Source organism: Eupeodes corollae, chromosome 2, assembly GCF_945859685.1.
Source record: "Eupeodes corollae chromosome 2, idEupCoro1.1, whole genome shotgun sequence".
Taxonomy (NCBI): domain Eukaryota; kingdom Metazoa; phylum Arthropoda; class Insecta; order Diptera; family Syrphidae; genus Eupeodes; species Eupeodes corollae.
Window position 1 is genome coordinate 135,197,725 of NC_079148.1, and position 11,844 is coordinate 135,209,568.

General features: G+C 35.6%; 1 protein-coding gene across 1 annotated transcript; it reads left to right on the plus strand.

Moving 5' to 3' along the window:
* The first annotated feature begins 6,298 nt into the window (after positions 1-6,298).
* LOC129945251 (uncharacterized) lies at positions 6,299-11,159 on the plus strand. Its single transcript, XM_056054911.1, has 2 exons — positions 6,299-9,275; positions 9,340-11,159. Exons 1-2 carry the CDS (start codon positions 6,299-6,301, stop codon positions 11,157-11,159), a joined length of 4,797 nt encoding a protein of 1,598 aa, XP_055910886.1.
* Positions 11,160-11,844: the final 685 nt, after the last annotated feature.

An 11,844-nucleotide genomic window follows, 5' to 3' on the forward strand; every position in this document is an offset into this window, starting at 1 on the left:
ATCTCTCGCAAAAAAGCGAGCAATTGAGAATCAATGCAAAATGGGATTTGGGATGCAAAGGTTGTTGTTTTTTTTCATAATTCACAAGAAAACAGATCCGAAAAACCCTAAACCTTAGCTTCGTTAAAAAAGAAGGAAAATTTACTTGCGATTTTCGCAACTTTAAAACGTTTTGCTTGCAAACACTTTATTTTTCGCATAATTTTTTAAACATATTTCTTTTCTTCTAATTTCTTGCTTGAATATTAAATTTTACATGACACCCTATTAAAAGAAATAAATCAAAATTAAAAACAAAAACAACAACAAGAACCCAAAGCAACAAGAAAAACACACAACTGAAAGCTAAATTTTCTTCTTTTCTTTTGGCAATTTCCTTTGCCTAAGGATGAATATTTTTCAACTGAATTACCAACGGAAGTTTTGAGGTGGCTTTGACAAAAACCCCAAACCAAAATGTCTAATGGCCCTCAAACTTAAATTTTCCTATAAGTTTGTGTGGTATATTTTTATATATATGTATTTACTTGGAAGAACTTTCACCCAAAATCTTTTTCTTATTTTTTGTATATGTATATGTATCTTTAAGGATGTACACAACATGTACACATTTTATATGATATGGCACCCAATGACACTTAAGGAACAAAGTTAATTTCCGTTTTAGGGAAATGGACTCATACCCAAACCCATATATGTATGAAAGTATGTAGGTAGGCATAAAAGTTCTCTCTTGAAAATGAACAAACTTAAGAAAATGAAGTCGAAGAAGTGATGAACAAAAAACAAAACAAAAAAAAAAACTCAGCACCAAAACTAAGTGAGATCATTTATAACTTGACACGGATTATGGAAATGTATCCTTGTGCATCCTTGAATTATTTTTGATGGTAAAACAAAAGCACATGTTTCTCTGTGGTTAATGTGTTTAGGGATTTTAGCAAGAGAAAAACAGAGACTAATAAAATGTGAATGCGAAGGATGAAGGATACGAGTACCTTTTTACTACCCACCTACATTTTGTCTCGTATAATGTTCATTAAAAACAAAAATACGAAAGGAAAAGAATGCGGAACACACCTGGAAATAATCCTTATAATAGAAGCGCTCAAATCCCAAGAGAAGGATGCTCAGTTTCTGTCATTTCTTTAATGGATTTCGACATTTTGTTGTTAAGATTCCTTTCTGCTCTACAATCCTACATAATATCTACGATTATAAGGACATGATGGAATGGTAGGATAAAATAGAATCTTGAGGTCGAATAATTTAAACCTCAACGAAGAACGACGATGTCGACGACTGCGACGCATTCCTATTTCCCTTGTTATCCATCCCTCCCTTCGCTCCGGTTTGATGCTCATTCAATCATTCATAACAAACATATTTTAGTCAAGTTCAAAGGAAATTTGATTTAAAATTTATATTTTGTTTTAAATTTATAAATTAAGAAGGTCTATGGCATAAAAATTGGTTTTATAAGAAATTAGCACTTAAAAGAGCAACAACCAAAAACCCCCATTTGAATTACTTATAGGCACCCAAACCCCATCTAGGTTAGGTATCAAGTATCTTCCTGTACTTATAGGGTCTAGGGAAAAAAATGTAATTTATGCTACATTTTTCAGGGCTTTTCAGTCATTATCGTGTACTTATACTTGAATAGCTTAACCGCGGCGCACTTTCACTTCAAATGAGATATTTTGTGGTTGAATGATGCCACCGAACCGCACCGTGTCGGTTTTAGGCTTCTCTACGATAAAGGTACCTTAGGTGTACCTTATTTAATTGGAATTTAGAATTTTTGGGAATTACAAAGTCTATTTTCTGCCTCTTTTTTTTTTGATTTCACTGAAGAAAAAGATTGGCGGGTAATTTACGATGTGACGGTGAGATGTAAAAAGGCACTCGTTTATAGATATCAAAAGGAGATAATAAGTGATTTGTAGAGAGGACGAAATTTAGATAAAGGGTAGATATGGGAACCTAAAAGATTCTTCTTTTTCTTTGTTAAAATCTATTTGTATAAAAGTTTAGGGGTAATTTGTCTTAATTTTGTTATACAAAAAAGCTTTGTTTTAATGGTCTTGATTTTGATCGTTATTTTAAATGATAATCGGCTAGAGGACTTTTTTTAAAGTTAATTACTTCAGCATATTGTTTACTTACTTGCTTGTTTATACACTGATGGTAATACGGTAATGGGGCTAGAGTAAATTTTCGAAAATTGGGGTTCTAAAGAGTTTAAGAGTGTTGGCCATTTGTTTGGAAACACTTAAATAACGATCCGTTCACAATTTTTTTTCTAGAGATTTTGTTAATACAATTTTCCTTAGAAGCCCCTCAGAAACTTTTGGAAACATTGTTTTTAAAAAATCACATTATACTAATTTTTTAAAGATGTTTTGCTTGTAGGCCAACTCTTTGACAATTTTGGATTCAATCTTTTTTTTAAAACTCTTTATCTTAACTAATATTAATGTACTTTTAACACGTTTGGTATAACTGCAAAATACCAAAACCTTAAATTCAACAATGAAGAAGTCTAGGGATATTTTTGTGCTAATTTAGTAAGACTAAAGCTCATGAGATTTATGAGCAGCAGAGGCGAGAGAAACACCGAATTCTCAGATGGAAAAAGAAAGAGCATGAGAAGCGTGACGTCGAAGATGTTGAGAGGTTCAAAATCAGGAATGAAGTTTGAAAGTCAGGCAGTCTGTCAGGCAGGATGATCTGTTTAACATAGACGACGAACGCCAACAATCCAGTAAAGATTGCCATACCGAAGTCCAATAAAATCGCTGAATGACGAGCTCTTTAAACCAGCTGGAGGAGCATGCTCCAACTTACCTGTAAAACAGTGTCGGAAGAAAGCATACCCGATGAATGGAACCTTAGTATTGTTTGCTCGATTTTGAAAAATCAATGTCAGTATGGGAGTCAGGCCGATACTAACTGGCGGCAACGCTCCTATCAGAAAAGTCTATACAATATTGTTATGTCCCTTATGCTTTCATACTCAATATATTTGATTCAATCTGAGTACTAACAATTTCAATAAAATTTACCCAAATAATTGTTTAAGTTTCACCCGGACTGTTTTTAGTTTTTTATTATTTATTTATTATCGTCTTACAAGTTAGCAAGTTTATTTTCGTTTTATTAATTGTTGTAGAAATATATCGATATAGTAGTTATACCCATGCGCTATTGGTAGTAATCCAATAAGGGCATCGATTATCACGCCATAAATTATCGCGGGAAAAACTAGTAGCATTGCAACATCTCCGCTAAGATTGTGGTACCATACAGTATAGTACATAATCCCATACTTATAGGAGTTGTTGCAGAACTATATAAGAATATCACAGATACTTTTATAGTATAGGTCTCTAGGCCTTTGTCATAAATGCTCTACAATTCTTTCCGTGTACAAGAATTATATACGTCCACGTACTCCCATATCTGAGCTGGTGCTCCTGCAACTTACTTTAGCATTTTAAAGGGTATTAAAGGTGGAGCATTCAGATTGATTGGTGATATTACCATCATAAGATCATTTACGTCTCTTTTACCGTTATTTTAACGGTCTATATTCTACAGAAATAGCCAGTTGCATTCCTCCCCTAAGACAGTCTAACCGTAATACTCGCGCATCTAGGATTACTCACCAGTATCATACAGAGATGCGTTCTTTAGCCGTACTACGTGAATGTGGAATGCCTTACCAAACTCTGTTTTTCCAAGTCATTGCAATATAAAGGAATTCTAAACCAATGTTCACCGACACCAACTTTCAAATCCTCTCTCCTCTTCCTAGTGAAAAAAAACAAAATCCGGATTGGAAGGAAAATAATTGAAATCGAGCTCCAAGCTAATTGGAAGGCTTCGGTAAATTCGGGCACTCTCAAATATTGTTGTTCAGATTCATAAACTTGATGTGTTACTTGGCGTGCTTACCATCCCCAAATATTAACGATGATTGTCAAATCTGGAGAATAGGGCGCCCAGCTTAATAGATCCACATTTTGGCTCCGTATATAGGTATTTACTACCCAAGCTGTGTGTATTGGTGCATTCTAATGTTGATAAATCCACGACAGGGGTCAAAAACGGGTATGAAAGTATTTAAAGGCTTTTACAATATAATATTGACAACGCATTCAATGTAGTTGACATAAATTATAGTTCGCAGGTTTCATAATAAGAACAAGAACGTTGTTAAATAAAAGCATTAAAAAATCAATTTTAGTTCCCTATAAATTCTTGTTTTTTGTCAAAATGGGAAAAATAAAGAAACTTTTAAACAGTTCGACTTCTACGAGTATGTACGCAACTATGGAAGCAAACTGTTGTTGAAAGTTCTTTTAAAATTGCCGGTAACGTTGAAACAGATTGGAGAAGGGTTCCTCTACAACCCCACTACTTCATATTTAATAAGCACTTGTTATTAATAATTTCATTAAAAATATCTACCACACATAAAATTAAAAATATGCTTCAACTATGATCTTCCAAATTCACGCTCATTACCCTTTTTTACCGTATATTAAATTCTAGAATCATAAAAGATTTTGTTGGAAAAAAAAACTATTTTTTCTTATTTCATATTAATTTCTTTGAGAATCGTTTTTTAAAGTGAATGTTTGTATATCAAGAGTTTCCTTATATATTTTATTTTATTGCTCTTTACGAAAACTTAAATTGCCATTGACTTCATATTTTATGTTAACATTTATTTCTTAACTCGTTTTTGCTTTGATTAGAAAATCAAAGAAGAATAAAGCAATGTCTGTGACGTTGCTGTACTTAAAATCATGTAAAAATGATTTCAAAAAGGGTTGCCAAAAATCTTTATGTTTGAATTATGTTTGTGATGTTTTTAACCAAATTCTTAACTGTTTAATAATATTTCACAAAAATCAATGTGTTCAGGTTATTAAACACGTCTTTGCTGTTTCGATTCCTCCCGGTCCGAAAAGCAGAGCTAGCTCATTATATATCAACGTGTTCTATGTGCCATGTGCAATGTGCTAGTATAATAACTCAAACTCGCCCCATTCGCTTATAAACCACCACCGCCATCGCAACAGACACTTGATTATATATTTTTTTTGATTATTAAAATTAATTTTAAGTCAGAATTACACATTGTGTCATCCTTTTGAAAATAAAATTGAATATCTATTTATCCAAATAAAAAGCTTAAATCAAACATTGGTCCTTCGAGCCGGATAAAGCAAAGAAAAAGAAAGAAAGAAGAATTTGTGGAGGTGCTTAAGCGTACATTGGGCACAATCATCGCCATGACAAAGACACGGCAATCTGTTGAATCGTAATGGTAAAATTCATTATCTTCAAGCATCGAATTCTTCACCAGTCGCATCAAGTCATCTTCAAGTCACCATCGAATTTTATTTCAAGTCATCATCGAATTTAATTTCTTCACCAGTCGCATCAAGTCATCCTCGTCGTCAGAAATTTCATCGTCATCGTTGCAGCCATCATAAATTTTTTGGATTTGTACAGGTACATTTGCAATTTTTTATCATTTGCTTGAATTTTTTTTGTGAAGTACATACCTACATAGATTAAATATATTTTATTGAAATTAAAAACCATAAAGTATTTTAGTATATGAAAACTCGGTGCTCTCATAGATATAAAGGGTAAAAAAAAAGGATATATGTATGTGAATATAATTGGTAAAATTGGTACGTTATATTCATATACATATATATGGTGTGGGGTATATATAAACGGTAAAATTGGTACGTTTTATATACATAGCGGTAAAAATTGGTACGCTTGGGTGGTGAGCGGTTTTGCTTTATTCAGTAATAATTTTTCACATGGTTTTATAATTTCATTTAAAATGAGTTTGGGGGTTTTGATTTTGGCATGCGACGCGCTTGTCGATTTTCATGCTTCGTTTAAAGAAAAGCCTGTCAAAGGTCTTCGAAATTCGGCCTTAGAAGCCTATCGTTTAGAACTTCAAGCACTTTGGCTTGAGGTTAAAAAATCTTATGCCGAATTTATATGTGAGGCGGCCACTGATGATGATCTCAAGGCGTCAATCCTTGAGGTAAAGGCCAAATACAAGAGTTCATCGGATACTTATATCGAGTTTCTTAGCGACATTTAAGAGGCAACGCAAGAAGAGAAAAATAAAATTGATACGAAAAGTAAAACAGAAGATAAAAGTGAGAGTGTCGCATTAAGACACAATATGCACCTTCCACCGTGCGAAACGGAAATATTCAGCGGAAATTTTCTAAAATGGCCAGCATTTAGGGACATGTTTACGGCACTTTACATCCGACACGCAAAGTTAAGTCCCGTTCAAAAACTTTTTCACTTGCGTGCTCGGACAAAGGATCATGCCTTAAGCATAGTCTCTAAATTTGAGATTACAGATGATAATTTCGAGGCTGCGTGGGCAGCTCTCAAAGAATACTATGAAAACAAAAGAGTTTTAGTGAATAATCATCTAAGTGTTTTGCTGGGTCAGTCACGCATAACGGTTGAATCGGCAGCTGCATTAAAGGAATTGCAGAGCAATATTAATGAAGCGATTATAGCTTTAGGTTCGTATAGTATAGAGGTGAAAAAGTGGGATGCACTGATAACCTACGTGTGTGCGACTCGTCTTCCGCCACAAACTTTATCCCTTTGGGAAGAATCCCTTGAAAATCCAATGGAAATTCAATCATGGGAAAAAATGAACAGCTTTCTCACAAATAGGTACAGGGTTCTAGATAACGTTTCGGATATGCACAAAGAAAATAAATTATCAAAAGTTTCGGTTTCTAAACAGCAGCCTACAGGTACTATTCCTCGTGTTCGTACTCATCACGCTCAAGTGAATTCGCAATGTAAGGTTTGCAAAGGGGCTCATGCACTACGTGTTTGCCCAGATTTTTTGAAAATGAGCGTTTCTCAAAGGAGAAACACCATTAGAAAATTTAAATACTGCTACAATTGTTTAGCTTTTAATCACTTGGCACCAGCTTGCCAAAGTGAGAGTACGTGCTTTCACTGTAAAGGGAAGCATCACTCGCTCCTGCATTTTGACAAAGTTTCTCCGGGGAGTTTTACTCCAAATGTACAGTCCACTCAATCAACTTCAGCTCCAAGTCAAAATGTCCAACAATCATTCGTTAATACTAACTCCGGTGTTCAGTATACTGTACCAAAGGACAGTTTAAAAGCTCAGTTTTCAAATACAGAGGAAAACGCTAGTGTTTCTGCCAAAGTATTCTTTGCAAAAACTCAACACGTAGCTCTTTTAGCTACAGCAATAATTCGAATTCATCAAAATCAAACTGATTTTGAGTGGCGGGCGCTTATTGATCCGGGTTCGGAAATCTCATTTATTTCCGAAGAAGTTCAAAGAAGCTTGAAGTTGCCCGTTCGATCGGTGAGAGCAACGGTTGCAGGCGTTAATTCTTCGGTAACGGCAACTTCATCCAAAATGTGTTCCTTCACTCTGAGATCGAAATTCGATAAACAATTTTCACTTTTCGCTCAGGCACTTGTCCTCAAAACGGTTGCAGACAGTTTGCCTTCCATATCCGTAGAGTTGGAAAATGCTCAAACATTGTTCGACTTTCCCTTAGCTGATCCGTGTTTCAATCAATGTGCCAAGATTGATGTATTGATTGGTGCAGATTTATATCCGTTTATTATTCGGGATGGATTAAAACCCAATGTGTTTCAGAGTATTATGGCTCAAAACACAGTTTTCGGATGGGTATTGCTTGGCCCGTTAAAAAAATCCAGCTCTCAATATAATTCTCAGTGTTCTCGATCTTTGTCTTTTTACAATGAAATATCGTTGGATGAGGAGATCCAAAAATTTTGGCAGATTGAAGAGCTTCCACAAAACCAAATGTTAACAGCCGCAGAACAATACTGTGAGAATCTTTTTGAAGAAACCACGTACAGAGATAAGACGGGTCGGTATGTGGTAAGACTACCGTTCAAGGACGATTCTCTTCACAATACAAGGTTAGGGAATTCACATGAAATTACAAAACGACAATTTCTTAGAAATGAAAAGAGGCTTTTATTTAACCCTACATTAAAAAATGAGTATGATTCGGTGTTGTCGGAATATATTGACTTGGGGCATATGAAGCCAAGTGATTCGGCGGATACATTTGTTGAAAAGGGGGCATCATATGTTATGCCACATCATGCAGTTATAAAACCGGAAAGCCTGACAACAAAGGTTCGCGTTGTTTTCAACGCATCGCTTGCCTCTTCAAACGGGAAGAGCTTAAACGACATTTTATATCCAGGTCCGGCACTCCAAACAGATATTACGCTCTTAATGTTAAATTGGCAGCTTTATAAGTTCGTTTTCAACAGTGATGTCGAGAAAATGTATCGGCAGATAAAAATATACCCTGATCAAACTCCTTTTCAAAAAATTTTGTTTCGCGAAAATCCGAAAGATCCTCTTACCGTTTTCGAAATGTTGACGCTCACATTTGGCGTTTCGTGTTCGCCATATTTAGCAATTCGTTCATTGCACCAGTTAGCCAGAGAAGTAGAAAAATCTCATCCATTAGCTGCTAATATTCTTCTTCGTGAACTGTTTGTTGACGATGTCCTATCGGGAGCCCATGATATTCCCACGGCGTTAAAGGCACAGTCAGAATTAATTACGGTTTTACAATCAGCTGGTTTTAATTTACGGAAGTGGACCTCAAATAGGAAAGAGTTGCTGAGATCGCTACCCAAAAGTTCGCTTCTTAACGAAGATTTCTTAAACATCGATGATAAAAGTTCTGTGAAAATGCTTGGCATAAAATGGAAGGCTACTTTAGATACATTTTCATTTTCGGTTCAATCAGTTCCACAGTCAAATCCTATCACGAAACGTTCAGTGCTATCAGTGATTGCTAAATTGTATGATCCCATAGGGTGGTTGGCCCCTATTGTGATCACTGCGAAAATACTAATGCAGCAAATTTGGAAGGATAAGACTGAGTGGGATAGTGGACTTTTTCCTGACACTGAACAGAGGTGGAAAGTATTTGTGGCAAGTTTACCAGAAATTGCAAAGATACGTATCCCACGATGGGTGGAATACACTCCGCAAGCTGTTTCACAGCTACACGGATTCTGTGACGCTTCGGAAAAAGCCTATGCGGCATGTATTTACTTACGGGTGCAACACCGTGATAAGGTGACCTCCCATCTTTTGTGGGCGAAATCAAAGGTATCGCCAGTAAATACTATATCGTTACCCAGGTTGGAGTTGCAAGGTGCAGTTCTTTTATCCAAAATGATAAATTTACTGTCAAAGTCTCTTTCAAAATATTTCATCAGTCAATTTGTGGACAGATTCCACAATCGTATTAGCCTGGCTTCAAAAACCACCTAGTACATGGAAAACATTTTTGGCCAATAGAACGGCAGAAATTTTAAAAAATACAGTGGCAACGGAGTGGTCGCATGTAATTTCGTGCGAAAATCCAGCTGATCTAGCCTCAAGAGGAGTATCCCCTGTTGATTTAAAAGATAGTTCTTTATGGTGGAATGGTCCCCACTGGTTGTTGAAACCTCAATTAATATGGCCACGATCGAAGCGTGAACCAGTTGACGAGTCAATTTTAGAATTGAAAAAGGTACAGTTATTCAATAACCAAGTTGTACAGGATTTTGAAGAAGATTTAGCAAAGTTTTCCAACTGGCACAAGGTTTTATGTGTAGTCGCCTATATTGAGAGATTTTATCACTCCTTTATTAAGCGTGGAAATAAAAAGTACTCATCGCCGGAACTTTCGTATGAGGAAAGTAATTTAGCCAAACAGACGTTAATAGTACTCACACAAAAAAAATATTTTCAGAAAGAATATTGCGATTTGGTACAAGGAAAACAATTAGCTTCAAAAAGTTGGTTAGGGAAGTTCAATCCCATTATTGATGACAAGGGTGTCATGCGTGCAAATGGTAGATTAGCTTTGTCAACTTTGTCGTATAACGAAAAATTCCCGATACTTCTTCCGTCAAAATGTCTCTTCGTTCAGCTGTATGTACAATATGTACATGAGCTTTCACTACATGGTGAAATTCAGCTCATGATGCGCATGATAAGATCCGAATATTGGATACCCCAAATTAAGAACCTTGTTAAAAAATGTATTATAAAATGCCCAGTATGTATTCGATACAAAAAACACGTTCAAACCCAATTGATGGGTGCATTACCCGAAGAAAGAACGGTAATAGGTCGACCTTTTACAAATACGGGAGTGGATTTTGCCGGTCCATTTCTTATTAAGACGTATTATGGTCGAAAATGCCGTTTTGACAAAGGGTACGTATGTATCTTTGTTTGTTTCGCTACCCGTGCTATACACTTAGAACTTGTTAGTGATTTAACAACCCAAGCATTCCTTGCGTCATTTACGCGGTTTATTTCTCGTCGAGGAACTCCAGAACAAATGTTTTCAGACCATGGCACTAACTTCGTGGGTGCTTCTAAAGTGCTTTTATCTGACTTCCACAAATCACTTGTACATAGTCCTACCGCAGCCGCTCACAACTTTTCGAAGGTAAAATGGAATTTTATTCCTCCCGGTTCACCTCATATGGGTGGGTTGTGGGAAGCGGGAGTCAAAAGTTTTAAAAGACATTTTCGAAAATTAGCGGGTAATGAAAAATTCACCTTTGAAGAATTCACCACTTTACTCGCTCGAATTGAGTGTACTTTAAATTCACGACCATTGTCACCGATGTCTGAAAACGTGTCAGATATTGTTCCTCTGACTCCTGGTCATTTCCTCACCGGAGGAATGTTAATAGGTTTGCCAGAACCATCTTATATAGATCAATCACTAAGTATCATGAATCGGTGGAGAAAATTGCAAATTCTGCATCATCAATTAAGCGCTCGTTGGAAAGAAGAATATTTGAAAGAGCTCCATAAGCGTTATAAATGGAAATATCCTGAAAGAAATATTCAAATCGATGATCTCGTTATCATTCGTAGTGAGAATTTGCCACCCAACGAGTGGCGCCTTGGGAGAGTCATCAATGTGCACGCCGGACATGATAACAAAATTCGGGTCGCGGAAGTTCGATCCGAAAAGGGAATCGTCACTCGTTCGATTGCCAAACTTTGTATCCTTCTTCCTCAGAAGTAAAATGAAATCGTTTGTTATTTTCCTTTCGCCTTATGATTTGAGTATTATTGAAACATTCGTGAAAGGGGATAAAGGGGAATTGCTTATCACTCATTTAAAAAAAAAAAAAAATAATAATAATTATAAACCCGAGTTTTTGTACATAGATACTTACATTATTTATGATAACTAATTATTAAGTATGAATATTCAAGCACATGAATAAAATTTTGTATCTCGTACCTTTAAATTTTGCTAAATTAAATCATGTAAAAATTATACCTATGTATCATTAAAATTTGAATTATATTTTTCACAATTTCATTTGAATCAAATTAATTGTTCTGAAGTGGTGGTGGTTTAAGATTTGTTAACTTTGCAAACAAGGTTGCAAGGTGGGCGCTAATGTTCAGGTTATTAAACACGTCTTTGCTGTTTCGATTCCTCCCGGTCCGAAAAGCAGAGCTAGCTCATTATATATCAACGTGTTCTATGTGCCATGTGCAATGTGCTAGTATAATAACTCAAACTCGCCCCATTCGCTTATAAACCACCACCGCCATCGCAACAGACACTTGATTATATATTTTTTTTGATTATTAAAATTAATTTTAAGTCAGAATTACACATTGTGTCATCCTTTTGAAAATAAAATTGAATATCTATTTATCCAAATAAAAAGCTTAAATCAAACACAATGCTTTCC